The sequence below is a fragment of the Rhamphochromis sp. 'chilingali' genome, assembly GCF_963969265.1.
Source record: "Rhamphochromis sp. 'chilingali' genome assembly, chromosome: 17".
Classification (NCBI taxonomy): Eukaryota; Metazoa; Chordata; class Actinopteri; order Cichliformes; family Cichlidae; genus Rhamphochromis; species Rhamphochromis sp. 'chilingali'.
The window spans coordinates 29,789,358-29,811,110 of record NC_137944.1 but is presented as its reverse complement, the minus strand read 5'-3'; the positions used below and the strand labels follow the sequence as shown (position 1 = coordinate 29,811,110).

The window sequence follows — 21,753 nt, the reverse complement described above, 5'->3', positions numbered from 1 at the left end:
CAAAGTCTGAAATTTACAGCAAAGTCATCTGCTGATGCATATGAGCCACATGTTTGATGCCCCTGACCTGGTGCATAAATCAGGGCTTCAGTTCAGGTTGGAGTTGTTGGGACCGGTGACCTCTTGCTTATATTAATAATAACTAATAAGTTGTGGGTGCTTCGGGTCACATTCACACATCAAACTCGGCTGCTCTTACATACACAGACGCAAAAGACAAGAGGTTTTACTGCAAGCATAATTTTAATACAAAAACAGAACAAAAAAATTGTTTATAATTTTAGTTTTTTTTTGTTGTTTTAATTTTACACAAGTGACTCATAGTAACACCCCCTCCCCTCCCTCCATGTTCTTATCACACAGAGTAGCACAGCATCAAAAGGTGGTGGACTCGTCTCCCGATCCCTCCCCCCTCAGAGAGACAATAAATAAATAAAAATCACCTTATGATGTCTTCTTCTTCTTCCTTATTGTAAATTCATTAGTTTTCATAAACTTCATCTCTTACACCGAGATAACACAGAGACAAACTCGAGCCCCGCCAAAGATGGAGCATTTGGAAAAAAAAAAGAAAAGCCTAGAAGAAGAGACGCTGGGGAGGGACACGAGGGAGGACGCCCGCTCTCATTGGTCCGCTCAGCCCAGGTCCCCTGTCATTCATATTTGTAGTTCTCTCTACACATGAAGGGCAACCCCCTTTGGTCGTGGTCAGGAAAACTGTAGTCATTAGCTTTAAAGAAAATGTAACAAAGGCTGCCACTAGAATCAGCGACCTAGTGAATGATGTCATGTTACAACAGAGTAGAAACACACGTTACACACAGATCACGTCGAAACAGCGGAGTGGGCATCTTCTCGGTACAAAAAAGAGAAAAAAAAACTTTCACCATAATACTAAATCACTCTCTGCCAACGGTGATATGACGTGAAAAATAAATAGATCTTTCTCTCAAGCTAGAAAACAAAACTGGATTATAAATTAACCAGAAAACAACGAGAAGAAAAAAAACAAAAAGACATTCGCAAATTAAACGTTTGCATACAGTGACTCAAGTCATTGACCTTTATTCTTTCCTATAAGAAAGACACACGCGACACACACATGCGCGCACACACCTTTTGAGTTTGAGAGTGCGCGTATGTGCTGCTGGGCTGCAGAGGAAGAGACAATTAGTGCATGCTGGTTGTCGGACTCTCCGAACGCGCTCGTTTACGTCAGGTTACGCATGTCGTGTATTGTCAGTAATGTGCTGTTAGTTGAGTGTGTCGCCATAAAAATAGTCCTCTCTATTGCCAGTTTGTGATTTCTTATTTCTGTGTGTGTCGGATTGTAACGCAGACATGTGACAAAACCGCCGAGACGCACACCCGCGAGGCCCGTCTTAACGTTCCAGCGGTCGGGAGGAGTCGGCTCTGCGGCGTTTGAGTGTGTGAGAGTTTGCCCTCAGCTGCAGCAGCGCCACCGCCGATCCTCCGAGTCTGAGGTTGGCCGCTGTGGGAGCCAGACAGCGTTTCCCGCCTCCGTAGATCTGCTGAGGTGACTCTTTTTCTCGCCAACCAACGCAGGGGAAGCGACATGGCAGTCGTTGCATATTTTCTTTTTTAACTCATCGCTGAGGCATCTGGCCCACAAGCCAAAATAATAACCCACAAATTCCTTCTTTTTTTTTTTTTTTTTTTCTCCTGAATGCCACTTGAGCTTTTTTTGTTTTTGTAGCTGTGGCGGCGGCGGTGGCGGCGTGTCCCACTCCCTGCACCGGCTCTGTGTTAAAATGTGTGTTTGTGTGTCTGATCGGGACAGGAGTTTGTAACACAAAGTAAGGCAGCATCACATCGGGTCGGTCTGTGTTTGGTTCCTCGCTGGTGGGGAACTTCTGAAAGACGAAGCAGGAGACTGGAAGGCAAACTGGGGTCGCTGCTTAAAGGGGAACAGTCTTTTTTTTTCACCCCACAGACTCTGGCCTGAGACCGCCAGACCAGAATCTTCTCCTCTTGTGCAGGTTTTCAGTCGGCTGGGGAAAGAACGAGATGGAGATTCACTCAGCTCATCCACCTCCTTCTTTCTCCTGGAAAGTATCAGTCATAGTGCACACATTCTAGACAAGCCCTATGGATGGATGCTCAGAGTGACGCTGGTACACCCAAAATGGCAGATAATAGTGGCCCACCCACTGCAAGTTCCTCCAGTTTCTCTGTGGGTGGGTTTATTTCTTCGCAGATCCCGGGGTTTTTGGGCTGGGGGTCTTCTTGGAGATGGTGGGGATCTTGGAGGGTTTGGCCCCACCGCCCGGTCGTCGTGGGGTATCTGAAGTGTCGGAGCAGACGGACCGAGCGTCCTGGAGCTCTGATGCGTCTGAGGCGTCGCTGCCACGGCGACTGCTGGCCCTGCTGCCGGCTCGGCTGCCGGCTCGGCTGGTGGGACCGCTGGCTGTGGACCCCCCTCGCTTGGGATCTAACAGGAGAAAAGAGGGAAACGAGAAAAAAAAAGACAGTAAAAATGTGCTGACAAAAGCAGAGCATGCATTTGTGCAGATTCACATTTAGTTTGCAGCACTGTGGCTGTGGAGGCTGCCATGTCTGTGGGTTGGCCGAGACCGCAGACTGCATATACAAGATAGACGCAGCCTCTTTGATGTCACCCAGTGGTTTGTGAATTTTCTTTGATCTTCAACCACAGCTGTCATCATCTTGGCTTTTTGTGGGGTCAGAGTAGCCATATTTGTACGAAAAGGGCAGACTGCTGCAGACTGTTGGCTAACAGTAGCTAGCCTGGTTTGTAAGCTTAATTTATGGACTAGACACAGACACCCAATAATGAATCTTAACAAGCAAATAAAATACTAGTATTTCACTCTCAGTAACAACCTGTGCATAAACCTTTTGGACATGGCCTATTAGTGCAATTAAGCTATTATTATTTGACATATAACCGCGTTAAAATGCTGCAGAAGTTACCGAAATAATTAGTCTACTACAACATCAACAGGTGACTTCACAACATAAATCACTCAGTGAACAGCTGCCATGAAGGGGAAAACTATGACTCATGTTTCTTTCTGCTGTAACGCTGGACATTTTAACCCTGGAGTGCATGGAGGCTAACTCACTTAAGGGGACAGCCTCCAAGTGGCCGTTAGAGGAACTGCAGTTTTTGGCATTTTTACGTTTTAGTCTCAGATGTTGACACAAATTTATGAGTAGAACTGAATTCAGTTATCTGAGAGTAAATATCTCAGCAGCAACAATGCTGTGAATTGGCTGTGAATTAACACATTCGCTGACGTCTGTTGGTCACAGAAGTAGGAATTTTAAAACCTGCCCTGCATTCAAGGAGAGAAGCCCCACCCACTTTACAATCAAACCTCCTGGTAAGTCTGGTCTTAGCAGGGACAGGGGCTTACTTTGAACTGTGAGTCCTGCAAAGCTAATCTAGTAGAGTTAATGAATAAAAATATAGAGCTTGCAATTAGCAGGTCTTCCTTAATGAAGTAGATAAGTAGCCAGGACACATGGCTGGTGTCTCACCCGTCCGCGATGGTTTGCTGGTGTGCGTCGTTCCACCGTTCTCCCCGGTTAGCGAGCCTCGGCTCGAGTGGAAGGTCGGTCTCTTTAACTTGGACCCAGATGGCGCCCCCTGCAGGAGCACATGGCAGACGTCAGCTGAGGATAATTTCATTGTTATCACTTTAGACACGCACACAGACACACACACACACACACACACACACACACAGGGGATTTAACACAACATATCACATCCACATGGACATGAACAAAAACAGATCTACAAATAAATAATAAACAACACAAAGAAACGTGTTAAACACAAAAACACCAACAACATATGAACACTATATTAAACACTACTATTAATTGTGAAGGTATGTGTTTATAAAACTATGTGACCACATGAAACTATATGTAATAAATCTGCTGATTAGTCCTTTAATTTTTTTTCTTTATTATTTGCTCTTTTTTTAATACAGAGGATATCTCATCAACTTGCTTTTATCTAATCAAGAGTTAAAAGCCACAAAATAATAATTTTACTGTCATTTCAGTTAAAGAAATGAAGCGACTCAGCTGAGAAATGATAAATAAATGCACTAAACTGTGCAGGTTTTATCCTTATTCTCCTATTTTGACACAAAAAAAACCAAAACAATTCAAGCAAAGCTCAAAATCACCCCAGCCAAAGTAAAGCTTCCCATGTGAGAGCACCTGCAAGTGTGCATTAGTGCATTAGCGCGTTCAGTGGAGTGGGGTTGGGTGGGGCAGGGGAGTTGGTTGGGTGGGTGGGTGTGTTACCTCGTGCCCAGGAGTGGTGTGGCTGTGACCGAGATCTGGGCAGCAGTGGCACTTGGTTGGCGTTGGAGTTTTACTGTGTGCCAGCCAGGGCTTGGCATAGTCACGCGAGTGAGTATGGGACGACTGAAGGGAGGAAGGGAAGCAAGGAAGGAAGGAAGGGTGGAGGAGAGCAAAGCAGCGTAGGGAAGAAGCAAATGAAGGAGGGGGTGTGGGGAGGAGGTGTGGGGGCATTGGATGGACAGTTCAGCGCAGCAGATTAATGTGTAAGAGTGGATCATTCATTTTTTTTCCCATAAAGAGAGACCGCATCAATGCAGGAAGGACACGTTTGCAGCGAGGTTAGCAGGGTTGAATAAGAGGAACGTGGGGAAAAGGCAAAAAGATGAAAGAAAAAAGAACAAAACATAAAATTTCACAGTTAGGGATGCGGTGATTTCTGACAAACAACAGGAGGATGACAACAAATCAACTATGTTACAATGCATAAAAACACAGTTACAAATGTGCACCACCTCGCACACACACAGCGTTCACATGACAAACAGAAACATCACTGACATCAGATGACGACACTAAGAAATAACAATGGTCTGTTTGTCCTGACAATGACGATGTTTCCATTTAACAAACACTCCAACACACAACAGAAGATGAGCATGAAAGACTGTGTGTGTGTGTGTGTGTGTGTGTGTGTGTGTGTGTGTGTGAGCTACAAAAATCTAGGGACCCTAGGGAAGGGTCAGGGAACTCCAGGCCTCAAGGCCCAGTGTCCTGCAGGTTTTAGATGCATCCTTGATCACAGCTTGAACACAGCTGATTTAAAATACCTCCTCAACATGTCTTGAAGTTCTCCAGAGCTGATAATGAGCTAATCATTTGATTCAGGTGAGTTGACACAGGCGGATATTTAAAACCTGGAGGACACAGCCCTTGAGGCCTGGAGTTCCCCACCCTCGCTCTAGGGGGAGACTCCTTGGAAAGGCCGATCAGCCAGCTCTGGAAAATTTAAAAGCATAAATTTTGGACTTTCCTACTGACAAAGAGCTCCCCCTTTCATATTACACCAAAGTTATTAAGTAATATATAGCAAAAATTACATTTGTTTTTCTTGACATTCCCTAACCAGAATAAAACAGGTGGTTAAAGTAGGGCATGCTTTAAGGCGTGTCTGACAGCGTTCCCTGATTTCTCAGTAAGATCAACGCTACGTTTATTACGTCTGAAAACTAACTTCATACTGCCAAGGCCATCTTTTATATCTTTAGGTCGAGGGCACTTCTACACTTCATGCAGAATGTTTGCTTTTAAGTAACAAGCACATTTCAGCATGTGCAGTGGGATTCAAGGCTTTTAATGTTTTGGGTAGATAACTTGATCAAGTAATAAGAAGTTTCATTTCCTATGATAGTATCAGATGTGTGTTTAACCATATTTTCTAGTATTTTGAATATTACTTAAAAGTGTTACAAAACCAACTTTTAAACCACTATTAGTTCAAAATTTACTGTAAATGTTTATTACTCAGTGCTTATATCCCTGCTCTGTCATTAATGCTGTGTAATGACTCGAGGGAAAAACCTTACCCTGGATGATGCAGAGGCCGTCGGGGTGGCTGGGGCAGAGGGAGCAGAGGGGAGGGAAGCTCCACTGTGGGAGGCCGAGGAAGAGGAGCGGGTGGGCGAGGCGTTCCGAGAGCCCGGCTTGGAGCGACGGCCCCGGGACCGGAAGGCGGCCAGACCCTGAGACGCTCCTTCAGGAAGGATGAACTTCTCCCTTAGCTCCAGGTTGGTGCGACCTCGAGCTGGACATAAAGAGACGGACAGGGAAGGGAACAATGAGTCTGGGTTCGAGTCGGCTCGGAGGTTTCCTCCAGCAGGGGGCGGCAGAGGGAGCGAGCAGAGTGAGGGAGAAAGTCAGTGCTTCCTTGGCTGCAGACGTCAGAGTCGGTGCATGTTTCTTTGAGAGTGCGCGTGAGCAGAGCAGGTGTTTGGTCGGGTGGGGTTTCGGGGACTGAGGGACTGTTAAGTGCACTTCGGTTGAGTCATTTTTAAGGTGGGAGGCGAGCGAGGGGCGTGTTTTGTTTGAGTGCAAAGGTGGGAGCAAATTAATTACTGCGATACGCAACGAAAGTCAGCTAGTCATCGACACTGGTGGACACGAGTTCGGAGACACAATGCCATTGCTTCAGAGAAAGACTATAAAACTTGGTGGTTATTTCAAACTTATTTTCCTTTATTGTAAATAACTTCTTGAGGCCCACCTGCAGTACTGTTCTCACCCAGCAGGGGGCCACATTGCAAATCAGTTTGATACATCATTTATGAAATAAAGGGAAACTATCAATATTATTGGAAATGTAATGTTTATGCCAAAAAAATAAAACTGAATAAACAGGTAGTTTAATTGTGTGGCTAAGAAGCAGGCCACCATGCATGCTTCGTAACACCTGTATGAGCAAACTTTACAGGTACTGACAGCAGCCCACTCGCTGCTTCCTGATGCTGTAAACAGAGAAATAAGACTGATAGACTATTCTATAGATCACATATAAAAGTGAAAGACTCCTCCTTAAATAACTCCTTAAGCAACAGCACGCGTCTCTGCTCTCATAATCTGCAAATTGTGACTGAGTGCCACACTTTCGTTGCGTATCTGCTTAAAATCGTCTGAGCGCGCTGGAAGCAAAGTGCAGCTGCTCTTATGCTGTTTGTCAACAAGATCTCAAGTAGTTTTTCACTTCTTGCTGCAAAGGAGCATCTCAGCTCTGCTGTATACACACAGATTGTGTATAAATACATGTGGGGGTCATGCCTGGTTTATGCTTAGCAGGAGAGAACCCAGAGATTCAGGGTTTCTCCCGTCTTCAAAAAACACTCAGCGGCATTCTTGGACAAAAAGTGGTGCAGCAGCCCCAGCAGACAACAGCAAGCCTGGAGAAGCCAGCCACAAAAAGAGAGAGTGGAGAGACCGAGGACAACGGGAGGGTTCAAGAGAGAACAAATAAATACAGAAAGAAAGAGAGAGGGAGAGAGGACACAGATTCAGAGTGGAGGAGAAATGGAGTGAAAGAAAAGAGTGGAAAAAATCTTAAAAAGAAGAAGAAGGAGAGGAGGGCTGCAGCTAGCTCGTCCCGAGCAACTGAATAGCAAGGCCAGTCAATTAAACGGGTGCACCCTGTAATTATGTCCCCCCTCAAAGCCAGCCAGCCAGGTGCACCCTGTAATTGTGTCTCCCACCAACCAGCCATCACATTTAAAGGAGCCGCGTTGGAAAGCCAGCGTTATTAGAAACCCAGGCTGGCCACGCCCAGGTCTAAGACACCAATATTTTTCTCCTACAAATCAAGAGTTTTTACGTTCTTCTCTACGAAGCAGACAAAAGAGCAGCTCTGTCTTTACTTAGTACTCATAGTGACCGCTGTATTTTTTTTCTGTGTTTATTCATTTAGTTTTACACACGCTCTCTTCTTGTCTCAATAATGTCTTATTTACGGATTTACTTTGTAAAAATCAGCAAACCTCGAGTTACATCTAAAGACCAGGGGGTTGGCCAAATCCTGCTTTTTACTGTGAGTGAGGAAAGCATGACGCAAACATGTGCCACACAGACGGGACTGACATGAATGCCTTCAACGCACAAACCTGACCACGGTTATAAAGAGCACACACACGTGTACACACACATATATAGACACACAGAGGACAGCTGTGGTTAAAGATGGAGATGAATGGATGGATGGATGGATGGATGGATGGTGAGTGAGAGACAGAGAGGAAGTGTAGATACCTCGGCAGCAGAAATAGCCAGGAGTGACTGTCACTAAGAGACACAAGAGACAACGTGAAATAACTGCATGCTGGAAGTGGAATGAAGAAAGTCTCTCTCTCTCACACACACACACACAATCCTAAGACTGTTTAACCAATCTGTTAAAAAACAGCTTTAGATACACACGAGCCCTAAACACACACAAACACACACACAGCTGAACTCTTGGGGTCCGGACGAGTGTCGGAGACCCCTGAAAGGTGTTGGAAAAAGGGAACAGATCAGGATTTCAGGGCTGGAGCCAGCAGCAACAGTAGGGGAGGAACAGTGGGGAGACATAATGTTAGTCAGGTGATCACAGTCAGCAAGGCACAGCAATAAGGCCAAACCACCAAACCAAGGAAGAAGAAGAGAAAGGGGAGAACGATAAAGATAAGAGCAACAAAAAAAGAATGAAGAAGAAGAGAAAAAAAGAAAGGTGGAAGCCCAGGGGAACACAAAAAAACAATCAAAACCAAACCAGACGGAGGAAACACAGGCAGCTAAGAGAAAGCGTGAGAGAGAGAGGAGAAATCCAACCTATACGAGATGAGATGGAGCTACTCGAATCGGAGCGGAGAATCTTTATTCCTGGATGTTGCACTGAGAAGAGAGAAAAAAGGGAGAGAGGGAAAAAAAAGAAAGGGAATAAAGAGAAACTGAGGATCATGCACCATGCAATACTACGTTTTTTATTTAAGAAAGAATGAACAGAGAGAGGCCGAGGAGAGGACGTGTGTGTATACAGAAATAAAACGTGACGAGATAAGATGATGATGAAGATTGAGTCCTTTGGGATCGACAGAGGATGGGCTCGGAGGGAAATGACAGATTGGGGAAGAGAGATGGAGACAGAGAGAGAGAGAAACACCACTCCGAGGAGCACAACAATTACACCGACGTCACTGGAAGAAAACACTGGATAGAAAAATGAGACGGTGCGCTTCACTGCATCACCTGCTGACAGAAAAACTAAAGAAACTTGAGTCGGTTTGTGTGTTTTGTCCTTTATTTCGTGTTTTGTCTCCGTTTGCGTTCAGCCACTTGTGTTCGGCGTTGTAAACATGTTGAGAAACATCTTTGAGGGTTTGTTTGCTTTGGTGTGATGGTGTCTTAAGTGCTTGTGCCTGACCGATATATACCACTGGATATTTTTTCTCAAGATGGTGCCCCATTCATTTAAAAAAGCATCTTAGTCCCCATAAATGGCTTCAAGTTTTAATGATGAGGCTTTTTTAAAGATCCTTTTCAGACCTAAAGCCTACAACTAAAGCTAAACTAAAAAGAACTGATACTTAGTAATAATAAAACTGCATAAATGATCTAATCAGATTTTAAAAAGTTTTTTAAAAATAAAAAAAAAATATATGTAAAAGCAGTTAGAATCATGAGATAAAATAAATTGTCAACTAAACCTGACAGACAAATGACTAAAAGAGATAAAAGTATCAATATAAAGTTGGAAAATGTTAGCTAATCATAATGGAAGTTTAAACTGTTGCTTAAACATAACAGATAAACATTTGAAAAAGAATTAAATTAAAAAACTAATTAACACATGTGGTTAGGAGTTAACTGTTAAGAGATAAACAGTTACAAAAAGATTTAAGTAGGAATGAGAAGCTGGAAAATATCAGCTTAACGTACGAGCTAACAGTTTACTAATGCTAATGCTAGCTAAAGCTAAAAAGTTCATAATTACTAACTTGAAAGTTATAGTTAATGGTTTGAGTTAGCTTAAAATATATAAGAATCAAAAATTGTATTAATCATAACTGACACGTTTCTAAATAAAATCAGGAATAAAAAGTTATAAAAGTTATTAGCTAAAAGCACGATTTGCAGTTAAAATTCTTAGCCACAAAGCTAAAGTATAGATAGTGTATTAAAAGTTTTAGCTAAAAATAAAATGTTGAAAATCGTCACTACACATAATGAAAAGTTGTTTAGTAGAGTGCTAACTGAAAGTTAATCATATAAATTTAAAAGTTTGCCAACAAACAAATTCTGATTATAAAAGCTAAGAATAAGATATATGCTAATAACAAAGCAGATCTAATTTAAGTTTAATTGAGGTGAAAATGTAGAATTATTATGTCAGAATTATTTCCAGTGTATACACTAATCAATATAATTATTTTTCACAGCTAATTATTTACTTTTTATTATTTATTTTTACTTTTTTCCAATCAAAAATGCATGTGTCAAATTGAAATTGTGCTGATATGCCTAAAAAAAGCCCCATTGTAATCCAGTATCGGTCAGGCTCGTGTGTGTGTGTGTGTGTGTGTGTGTGTGTGTGTGTGTGTGTGTGTGTGTGTGTGTGTGTGTATATAAATGAGAGGAGGCTGATCTGTTTGTGTGCCCACTTTGCTCACCTCTGCATGGATCGTTCTTGACCAGAAACTCGTCTAGAGCCATCCAACCTCCTCCGACTCTCACCATCACCGTGCTGCGCAAAATCCTCACCAAACGCAGCTGCTGAGAGTCTCCAAACTGGGGCAGGTGACATAAAAACGGAGGGAAGAAGGGCCAAAAAGAGTGGAAACAGAAGAGGGAATCAGGGGGAAAAAATTAATGAGTAAAAACAACTATTTGGTTTCTAAAGATTTACAACCATCACACCAAGAAGCCCAAGTACCAAATCTGAGCATCGTTTCTACTCCATGCACTGACAGAAAAACCATGCACTGACAAAAGTTACAGATCTCAGCCCAGTTCACCCAGCCACTCATATCCACGCATCGTCACACACAATATAAATCAATCATGTATTTATATTCAGTCTTTGAAGTTTTCTAACGTGTTATTGTTTTTCAAACCGCCCAGCGAAGCAGACCTCCAAGCGATACCAGCACAGAAGGAATTTTCTGGATCTCTCTCCAAGCAGCTTGATTTGTTTCCCAGCTTCAGTCCCAAGCACACTATATATCACCGAACCACTAATTACCCCTTCAGCCATGTCACTGTCGCCAGCTTCGCATTGTGCAATTTGTCACTCTCAACACCAAACAAATCACAGCAGAAACACGAGCGGACGGTGAAACCCGCTTACACGTTGCAAAGCCACAAAGGAGTGCTTCTTCCTTGAAAACGTAAAATTAAATAAATACAGATTTACTGTATCATAACGGTATTTTCTTCAAGTATACGGAAACAGGAAGCGGTGCACTCCTTCAGTGGAGAACGGGGAAGCAGCTTTCACACGTCCACTCGCAGCAGCGGACGTCACTTTACCTGGTTTCCGAGGAAGAACTACAATAAATCCAGAAGACACGGAGCAGAGGAAGACAAAGGGAAGAGAAAGAGAGAATGAAACAACAAATACCGACAACTTGAATCTGTGATGTATGAAAGGACACCATTTATCTGTGTGCAGTGTTTTCGGAAAACTCAAACTTGGGCTCACAATTAGTGGTGAAAGCAAAAAGAAGCCGTGTGCGGCAGTTACGTCAGCGATGTGAAAATGGGTGACGATGAAGTCGAGACAGGAGATGGAGTCAAAGACAGAGAAGAAAAGAGAAGCCAGACACACACAGAAGAGCAGAGAGACAAACACTGTGACGATTAGTATCCCCAGCGTCCTGCAGTCTGACGCTGGATGTCATTACCCACTGGGTAATGATGGAGTGGACACAAACTGTAGCAGTGGTAGTGATGGCCGATCCAGGAAATGCTGCTGAAAACGGTCAGAGCTGAGGTCTGCTGTATAATGCTGCACAGACACACACAGACTGCTGCTGTCTGCCACGTTGTGTGAAGTTCAGTCTACAGATAATGCAAGTGCACTCACATTTATATGACTTTCTAGTCTTACTGACCAAGCAGCTTATATTGCAAGACACATTTAACCATAGAGCGCCTCATCTACCTCATAACTACAGCCAATTTAAATTCATCAATAACCAGTGCTAACCCCTACACCAACGTCCGGAGAATTTTCCTAAAAGGTGCAGTAACAAGGCACCTCCTCTGTAGTTAGATTTTGGATTAAAATTAAATATATTCAGTCATTTTTCACTTAATCTGTTCATGTTGGTCCAGTTTTTTGGTGACCCGTACAGTTAGGTTCACATCTACTCCTCTATTTTGATTTTATTTTAGTTTCAAGCCAAGCAAGCATAGTTTCTGAAACTAGAAGAAATTACTGTTTAAACTGAGTTCTTACAGGTATTTTTGCTTTTGGTTCAATAAGGTTTTACTGTGTTTATGCCAAGAAAACACATCTTCCACATAAGAAGGCAGATTTTAACCAGGTTACTGGTGATCTATGAATGTAAAGGTTTATAAAAAAATATTCATGCATGCTTGGGTGTACCAAAATACTGGCTGTTACCTCCAAAAGGGTAAAGGATTACAATACAGCCAATGATCTCCCACAGGACAGTCTTTAAAGTCTTTCATCTTTATGGCGTTCATAAAAACAAATACAGGAAAACACTTTGGCTCCAGGTCCATATCAGCGGTTCTCAGACACTGAATAAACTTTACTCCTCACAACCCAGAATTTAAATATCCCCAACAATTAAACAAAAATGTATTTCAGTGACATAAAATTTAGAACGACATCATCAAAAACTCTGTTAACTAGTTTAAGATTCACTCCACATTTTTCCTGCAGAGAACCAGGTTTTACAGTCCAACAGTAATTCAGTTACAGCTCCTAATTCCCACCCTGCTGTGTGTATCTGTGCTGTCGCATTTACAGGATTATTAATGCTTTGTGATGAAAAAGACAGCCATCCCGCAGTTGTTATAAACATGTTCTATCGATGTTATGACATATTATGACAGCGACAGCGTAAACACTTAAATACACCATGATTATCATGATGTGAGATGGACACACGTGCGTGAAATGCTGTGAAGTTAAGTTGAGAAGTTAATGAAGTGCAGTCACAGTCAGTAATGAATAATGAACCAATCAGAACAGAGTCAAATGGGATTCACGGGTAAATCTTAGCAGTCATGCTTAGATTTCTACTTCCTTCTCTTCGTTCGCTTCACACATTAAAATAATCTTTGTTTAAACATTGATTTTGGGTGCTGTCACACCCACTCTTGTGTTAGGTGTAAATTTGAACCTGAGTGTTTGTTTATACTACTTCGACCTCATATGCACCTCAAAAGGTTGCATACTGCTACACAATCAAAGTAAATCCCCTTTGACCCAGTTTTTTAAAACAATTCCTGTTAAAATATATTTTTTCCAAAAGTTATTATTTGAATCTTTATTTTATCTCTAACAGTAGATCGATAAATAAAGCTGAACTTACCCGGTATTTGTTCTCGCCTATCTGCTCCACCTGGAACCTCTTGGCACATTTACACTGGGCTACCTGCCGCGTCACCTGCACAACCACAGACCAGACAAGACGTAAATAACTGACATGTTTTGAGCTAAATTTATAGCGAGACGTTTTTCTAAGCTCCCTCTTACCTCATCCTCGATCTTGTCGGCGTCAGTGGTCGGCCTGTAGGCATCCTTGTTGGGGTGCAGAGCAGCAACAAACTCGTAGTAGTCTATGTAACCGTCTCCATCCCTGTCAAAGATGTCTGCCACGGCCGTCATCTCCAGCTTACTGGTTGGAAATTCTGAGGATATTAGATATGATATTTACCGTCTTTGAAATATAAAACAAAACAACAATATAAACACAAAACAAAACCACTGCAGCTTCGTACTCGAGGCCAAGATGCCGTCGATGAACTCCTGCCGTGTGATCTTTCCATCCTGGTCTTTGTCGATGCGTCTGAAGAAATCCATGACGCGGGACTTCTTGTGGTTCATCCAGCGCATGTACTTCTTCCTCCACACGTCAAAGTCAAAGTTGGCAAACTCCTTGAGCTGAAAATGGACAACAGTGGCATTAATTAGGATTCAAAGTACACAACAGATGCAAATTAGCTTAAGCTAACTCTGCTACAAAGCATTTAATGGCAATATTTATGTTAATCCCAGAGTCAGAACCAGACACGGAGAAGCTGCATTCAGCTTTTATGCTCCTTATATCTGGAACAAACTCCCAGAAAGCCTCAGATCAGCTGAAACACTCAGTTTATTTAAATCCAGGTTGAAGACTTACCTGTTCTCAGCTGCATTTGAATAAAGCACCAAATCCACACTTTAAGCTTAAATTTCAAAACTTACATTTAACTACTGATTTTATCTACTGTTCTGATTTTATCTGTTTTGATTTTATATACTGTTGTTTGTTTGTTTGTTAATTAGTTAGTTTATTTGCTTGTTTTATTCAATTTTAAATCATGCTTTTTATTTGTTCTTGTTTCTAATGTCTCTGTAAAGCACTTTGAATCACCTTGTTGTTGAATTGTGCTATACAAATAAACTTGCCTTGCCTTGCCTAATGCTCTGCATGGTCCCTTTTCAAATAAAATTAATTAACAACAATAATAAAAAAAATACATAAAGTTTAATGTTTAGTGAGTGTGGGTAGCTTTGCTTGACCAAATTTAATGTACCTCCTCCAGCCTGTCCAGAGCATCGTTGAGTTTGCGCTGCCGGTCGAGAGCTAGAAGCCACACCTGCTGCCACCTGGCACACAGCTGGTTGAGTCGTGGGTTTCCCCCAGAAACCTGCATGGCCGCCTGCTGCTGTTGCTGCTGCTGGTGTTTTCCTGCAGAGAACAGGTAAAGCTAAACTAAACGGCACCTGCACCTTTCGACCACATTCACTAGCGTCAGTGTGAAACAGACGTGGGAGATGATAATATTTGTTCGCTGAGAGGTAAACACAGGAGACTTACGAGCGCCTCTCCTCTCCGCCAGGCTGCTGGGAGGCTCGGCTGGCTTTCTTTTGTAGGTTTTTGTCACTTTGTCGACATCCGGCTGCTTCCTCGTCATCTCCTCCATAAACATCTGAGTACAGCAAACAGCAACAGACAGTAACTCAAATGTGCGTCCAAACATAGTCAGTCTTAGAGTGTAATACATTAAAATACTACGTCTGCGAGTTTAGTAAAAAGACAAACAACTGATGAGTCACTGAGGCTACTGAAGGACTCACCTGATGCTCTGTGATGAGGTTTTTGAGTTGTGGGATGTCCTGAGGCAGTGGTTCAGTGTCTCTTTGGACCAGTGTGGTCTCAGCCCACTGTAGCCATGACAGGAGCTCCTCCAGCAGGTTGGCATTGTTGAGCACTTCGGTCAGAGCCGTTTCCAGCCGCTGCTCGTGCTGTTTAGCCCAAGTCAGCACCTGCAGATTGAAAACGGTTATTAATTAGTCAGAAATCTCAACAACAAAGCAATACTTGTGACAAATATTGATTTATTTCTTCGTCACCTCCTCGAAGCGTGCCCTGATGATAGTGATCCAGTGTTTGATGGTGGTGATGGAGTCGGGGTGACACACGGTCAGGATGCCCTCTCCCATGCCAGCAGCCTTGTTCACGTCAGTCCTCTTCTCCTCCACTGTGCCCATGAAGTCCCGGTGTGTGTGGAGCAGCGCCTGCAGAGTCTCCGCCTCTTCGGGGAGGACGCCGCGGAAACGAAGCGTCTGCTCCGCCTCTGAGAGCCACTCCAGGAGCAGCTGCACCGCTGTGCGAAAGTCCTCCGCCTGACAGGCACACAGAGCATTTTTTTATGGATCTGCGATTGTCTGATTACGGAAAAATGTGGCGAAAAGTTTGACAGTGAAAGCAGCTGTGCAGCCGCCTTTCTGACCTGTTTGAGCGCCTGCTGCAGGCGCGTCTGCTTGGTGACTGATAGGGCACAGACTGTGTCCCAGCGGTTGCTGAGCTCCTGAAGCTGAACTTTGACCCACGCTGTGTCATCGCGGCCGGTCTCCATCAGGTCACGGGCCGAACGCTTCAGAGCCTGAACGCTGCTGGTTCTCTTCCCCAGTTCTTTTTGGAAAGCCTGTAAGTGGGAAAGTTACCAGTCATGAGTGAACATAGCACACATGTTCACATAACAGTATAGTTCTGTTTGTTCTAATATACACACCTTATGCGAGTCCATGAGGTTGGACACCAAATCCAGGTCCCCGTGGACGGGCTGGTCTTCTGCTAGCTGAGGCTCCACTCGGTACAGCCAGTCCACCAAAGCCTGAAGAGCTTCAGCAAACTGACCAGAGAACAGCAGAGCCTCCTCCAGCTTGTGTTGTCTTGATGGAGAAAAGAAGATGACGGCTATTACTCAACAGATTTTATTTTTCACAGTAATGCAAACCTGTCCGGTGAAGCCGAGCACACCAGTTTCAGTGTTCATCTTCTCGTTACCTCTCCACGCTCTTGCCGCAGACGGTGTCCCATTTGTCACGAACTTCTCCCAAAAGGTTATCCAGTTTCTGCGTGTCTGCAGGCAGCTGAGCTTTGTCCCTCATGGCCCTCCCTGACCTCACCGTGGTGTCGTAGACGGGCTGTTTTGATCCCAGTGCTTTCTGAAACTCCTGGAGAGGCGGAAAAATGATGGGAGAGAAAAGACTGTAGCAGGAAATGGAGCAGTAAAGAAAACTGAATATTTGATGATGCATTTTTCTTCTTGTACCTTGTGCTTTGTCAGCTGTACTTTGATCTTATCCGGCTCGTTGGAGATCTCCAGCTCTGAGTCCAGCCTTTTCTCGGCTTCTTCTAACCAGTCTGTCAGCTTCCTCCAGGCCTCGTGGAACTAAAGAAAACAATTTGATGAAAACTTGTTTTAATGCACTTTTTTCTGAAGTTTTAGTCAAAGTCAATATAAGAGAGAAAACCACAGCGCTGAAACAATCCTCAGACTGACACAAAAGTTTAAATAGTCTTCATGTAGCCGCAACAAACCATCTTTAAAGAGCCTGTTTCTACCTGTTTGGCTCTTTTGCGGGCCTCATCCAGGTGTCGGCCTCGGTCCAGTGACCTCTGGACCAGCTTGTCCCAGCGGGCCTGGACGCTGAGCAGCAGGTTCTTGATCAGAACCACGTCCTGCTTCAGGCTGGCAAAGCGAAGCTGAGAGCCGGCCTTCTCCAGAGCCAGGACCTGCTCTCTGTGGGTGTTCACCTCATTGACAAAGACCTGGACAGACACAGAGGGTGGAAAGAGTTACACGCAACGCAAACAGCATGTTCATGACAATATCGAGAAACAAACAGGATCTGAAAAGTAAGCGATCTAAGATAAGTATTTTTAATGTTGCTACCTTGTGCTCATCAATCTGGAAGAGGACGGTGTCTAGTATGAGGCTGGGGGGCTGGGCCATGTTCAGGGTCTGCTCAGCCTGGGTCAGCCAGTTGATGGTGTCCTGCAGAGAAGTCTGAAAACCCGTGGCCAAAGAAACGGCCTCGTCCAGTTTTGCCTGGAAAGTTTCGAGAGTTCAGAGTTAACGAAAGAGCTGCAGAACACATGAGCAAAACAAAGAGAAGTGTATTCGTAAAGATTTACCCTGCGGTCGTCCATCTTGGTGTTGAGGCTGCCCCACTTGTTCTGCAGCATGGCCAGGTTCTGCTGGGTCTGGGTGGTACCAGGTCCTGCTTCTTCTCCTCCACGAGCCAGCAGCATGGACTCTCCCTGATCCAGCAGGCGATTGTACTGCTCTGCACGTAGAGTCACCTGGGCTTGGAGCTCCTGCAGACAGCGAGAGCACAAACAGAAGATGATGAAAAGGTGAGCTTCATCGTGTCTAACAGGCCGTTATAGAACAATACAAGCTATTAAACTTTTATAGCCTCCATATGCCAAGTGTCTCTCTGTGTGAAATGAAGAGTGCGTTTGTAAGTCGATACTCTGCAGCTGCACAAATTTTGGAGTCAAAGCACTCCGGCACTGTTACAGAATCCCGTCCTAACACTGAATTAGATATGTGCAGAAGACTTTTTTGCAACATTCGTTTGTGATCTGCGATAGGAAAGCATTCCTCAGCTGCAGTAACAACAACTAATGCACACGTGCATAATGTCACACAAACCCTAAAATGCTTCCTCTACACATGAATGTTTTTAAGCAGTTAATTATTTTGTTCACAGAGGCACCAAAAATACTCCAACATGTGAGACGTAAAACACTTCAGAAACATGCAAGAGAGACTTTAAATGGTGTAAATTGGCAACGTTGATAAATTCTAACAATTCAGTCACGCGGCAGATCGAATTCAGCTAGTTTCACTTTGGTTTTTATTACCGTGACGTGGATGTTATGGCCCAATCTCAATATCTGATAGCATGATAACACGTCACATAGACATCCCAGTCTGTACTTCAATGTTTATTTATTTTTTATTCTATAAAGTATTTTTTTTCTCTTTTTCAGAGTTATAACACCAATGTGTCTAACCACTGTGGGCTGTGACGTGTGCCTGTGTATTGTCCCTGATGATGTGAGTATGAAGGTGTAACGTTACCATGTGTTGCTGTAACTGCTCCCTGGCGGTTTCAGGGAGACCGCCTGTTGGCTTGGCGGCAGACAGCTGGCTCTCGGTCCTCCTCAGCCACTGGAGGAACTCCTCCAACTCCCCATGGAAACCTTCAGCCTACAAAGACACCAGTGAGACACCAACAAGCATGAACAAGTTGAACCTAAACTGAAAATCATGTCATGAAACAATCAAATAGACCTATTATGATGAAATTAATGACAGAGCATCACAATCAACACTTCACAACCATTCAGATGATATAAGATCTACATCTAGCTCAAAAACAATCTAAACAATCACTATGAAATATATATTTTGTTAATTACCAGTCAAGTTAAATCTAACTAAAGCAAGCACAGATCTAATTTTCTGCTTCTTTGCAGTACCTGCTGCAGGGCGGCCTCCAGCAGTTTTTGTCGCTCCTGGGTTTTGAGCAGTAGACTCCCCCAGCTCTGGTTGAGCTGATCGAGCTGATCCCTCAGGTTGCCCGCCTCATCGCCAGGAGAGGACTCCAGCAGCTCAGCGGCAGCGTTGTTCACAGTGTCCACTGTGGCATGATGGGACAGCACATCATTACGTAAAACCTGGGAAGGAAAGAGGAAGAAAGATTTGAATGCTGGGATGGAAAAATATACGCATAAGTGCTCTTCAGAAAGTTAAAACTGATTACAGAGATACACTTCCTGCAGGTAATAACAGGACATACATGGTGTTTAGCCAGCTCAATTTCGATGGCCTTGGGGTCAGAGCTGACGGGTCGCTGTGTGTCCAGAGTGGTGTGTGTGTGGGTCAGCCAGGCCTGCAGCTCAGACAAGGCATGCTGGAACTGACCCAGAGCCAGCAGGGCAGCCTCCAGTTTGTGCTGTGGTAGAAGAAAGACAGTCAAATACACGCAATTCTACAGGATACCAACAAAAAGAACAATATCAACAGCTTCCTCGGGAGAAACAGAAGAGCTGAGACGAAGAACAAATTTCAGATTTTAAATGTTAAGATGTGCTTTCAACACCTGTCGTTGGGTGATTTTATCCCCCAGGTTTTCCCACAGGTGTCGGAGTTCGGTCAGCGGCTCCTGGATCATGTCTCTGTCGGTCTGGTCTGACACTTTCTTTAACAGCAGCTCCCCCTGGTGGCTCAGCTTCTCCATGTCAATCTGCTGCTGGTAAACCTCCACCTTGTACTGCTGCTCAGGTCAGTGGAGGCGCAAGTAGAAGAGCGAGGTGCGAAATAAGACAGAGAACAGCTTGTTGTTAGGCACTGATATACATCTGACTTTAAAAAGTGTTTGTAAGATATCTAGATTTTATACACAACTAGTGAAAAATCCAACTATCATTCCAACCTTAAGCTCCTCAATCTGTTGTTTGACAGTTCCCAGGTCAGTTCCCACAGTTGACATTTCACACAGCTTGATCACTGCGTTGTCCAGATAGTCAAACATGGACTGGAAAAATTACACAGAAATTATTCCAACAGTAATCCACGGGAACGTCCTGATCGCCACAGTTAAACTGGTACAAAAACAACTGAGCTTTTTATGGTAGCACTGCTATACAGCTGTATCAAGAAAGGGCACAAACCTGCAGTGCATCCTGATACTGAACTGAGGCAGTCATGGCTTCCTCCAGTCTCTCCATCCTCTCTCTCCATGTTCGGTTCAGTCCCTCCCAAGCAGCATTCATCTGAGAGAGCGATAAAAAGAGTCACCGTTTAGTAAAACGTTTCAGAAGGAAGTGGTCACTTTTTCACAACAACGTGATCCTGGTTTAAGAATCAGATATACTTTATTAATCTCAGAGGAAATTGTGATTTCTAACCTCATCTATGGTCTTCTTGACTTCAGGCTTCTCAGTTTCTCCACAAGCGAAGATGAGGTCAGCTCCGAGGGTCCTGACAAACTCCAGCTCTTCCCTCAGGCCATCCGTCTCCGCCTTGATGGCCTAGCACATGCACAGAGGGACATCATAATGACTCGTTTAGCATAAAAATGTGGAGGACAAAGACAAAAACAAACATTTCAGCTGTTGATGAACTCTTTCGTCTTCACGAAGCATGTTTCTGCCTCCTCCATACCTCAGCAGCCTCAATCTGTTGTTTGATGAGCGATGGGTCCACTCCGGGGTCCTCCAGGTCTTTCACGATATCTTGGGAGTCTCGGAGCGTGCTCAGTAGCGCCGCCACGTCGGCCCAGAATTTCCCAGCCAGGTCCAAGACATCATTGAGTTTCCCCTCTCGCTCTTCAGCACGCTGCCGGATCTCATCCCATAGAGAGCGCAGGCGGAGGAGGCGGGAACGGACAGCTGCATGAAAACAGGAAAAGAGGGAAGTGACATTTTAAAGAGGTTCATATAGAAACGCTGCTGGTCAGACTGGGAAACACTTCTTAGGTCACACAATGCAGTCTGGTATCAGTTTCATATGTCATATTAGTTTGGATCCTGACATCTCATGTACTGCACTGGTATGTTTGGTCTATTCACTCCCACTACCAGTGCACAGTGAGGCCTTTCATGTTGAGGAGGGCTGCAGGGCATCAAAGCAGAAAGGCCAACACAACAAAGATGTGTGTGTTCTGTCTCACAATGTGCTGAGCCGAACTTCACTGCTGGTTCTCCTCTTTTCCTTTTCTTTTTAAGATTTGCGAACTGACCTGGTGACAATTAGAGACCCACTCTCTTCAGCTAGTGAACTTACTGGACTGGAGCCCACAATAAGATTGTAATGGTTTTTACAAAGGTTACAGAAGCCTCTTTATTCTGAACCACTCCGAATTTTGATGCCCTGTACTCTTAGACAGGGAAATGTTTTGTTCCAGTCAGAGCCTGAATTTTCCATTTCCAGTAAAAGGTGTCAGAGCTGCACTGTTCAGTTTGTAGCTTGTTTATAAGCCAGTTATACGGAGGACTGACACTGCCGAATTAAAACTAAATGACTAATTCAGTATAATCATTAATATGACATTAAATCCTTAATAATGCAATTATAATTGAATTAAAATATAGGCATTTGTTGATTTCTGAAATGTCAAACTGATCATTTTTTCTGAATTAATTAAATTACATTTCAGTCTTTTTATTTATTCAATTCAAATCATATACAGATCGCTCTCTCTCCCTCTCTCTATAAAAAACTTTTTATTTATTCAATTCAATTCATATCATATATCTATATCTATCTATCTATAAAAAAAATTTGTGTGTGAATTGATCGTTTATTTATGATTTTGGCAGTTTTAGTCCTCCATAAACAAGATGTCATGAGATCAGTTAATCCAGCCCCTCATCGCTGGATGCA

The 21,753-nt window shown here is 43.7% G+C and overlaps 1 protein-coding gene across 8 annotated transcripts in view; it reads right to left on the bottom strand.

The window, feature by feature from the left end:
• Positions 1–219: 219 nt before the first annotated feature.
• Positions 220–21,753, bottom strand: part of macf1a (microtubule actin crosslinking factor 1a) — a 233,685-nt gene continuing 212,151 nt past the window's right edge. For 5 of the 8 annotated variants that reach the window (XM_080863451.1, XM_080863457.1, XM_080863453.1 and 2 more), the window contains 28 exons: positions 20,533–20,759; positions 20,277–20,399; positions 20,040–20,141; positions 19,802–19,903; positions 19,469–19,642; positions 19,166–19,321; positions 18,846–19,043; positions 18,445–18,573; positions 17,490–17,672; positions 17,248–17,403; positions 16,917–17,123; positions 16,624–16,743; positions 16,356–16,525; positions 16,081–16,240; positions 15,799–15,993; positions 15,419–15,691; positions 15,143–15,331; positions 14,883–14,994; positions 14,599–14,753; positions 13,801–13,963; positions 13,556–13,710; positions 13,392–13,466; positions 11,353–11,370; positions 10,494–10,611; positions 5,892–6,109; positions 4,309–4,431; positions 3,526–3,634; positions 220–2,452 (listed from right to left, as the gene is read on the bottom strand). In XM_080863451.1, coding sequence (XP_080719577.1) covers positions 2,205–2,452; positions 3,526–3,634; positions 4,309–4,431; positions 5,892–6,109; positions 10,494–10,611; positions 11,353–11,370; positions 13,392–13,466; positions 13,556–13,710; positions 13,801–13,963; positions 14,599–14,753; positions 14,883–14,994; positions 15,143–15,331; positions 15,419–15,691; positions 15,799–15,993; positions 16,081–16,240; positions 16,356–16,525; positions 16,624–16,743; positions 16,917–17,123; positions 17,248–17,403; positions 17,490–17,672; positions 18,445–18,573; positions 18,846–19,043; positions 19,166–19,321; positions 19,469–19,642; positions 19,802–19,903; positions 20,040–20,141; positions 20,277–20,399; positions 20,533–20,759 — 4,358 coding nt within the window. In that variant the 3' untranslated portion in view covers positions 220–2,204. The remainder of the gene's footprint in view (positions 2,453–3,525; positions 3,635–4,308; positions 4,432–5,891; positions 6,110–10,493; positions 10,612–11,352; positions 11,371–13,391; positions 13,467–13,555; positions 13,711–13,800; positions 13,964–14,598; positions 14,754–14,882; positions 14,995–15,142; positions 15,332–15,418; positions 15,692–15,798; positions 15,994–16,080; positions 16,241–16,355; positions 16,526–16,623; positions 16,744–16,916; positions 17,124–17,247; positions 17,404–17,489; positions 17,673–18,444; positions 18,574–18,845; positions 19,044–19,165; positions 19,322–19,468; positions 19,643–19,801; positions 19,904–20,039; positions 20,142–20,276; positions 20,400–20,532; positions 20,760–21,753) is intronic. The other 3 variants (XM_080863458.1, XM_080863454.1, XM_080863452.1) reach the window with 3 other exon arrangements.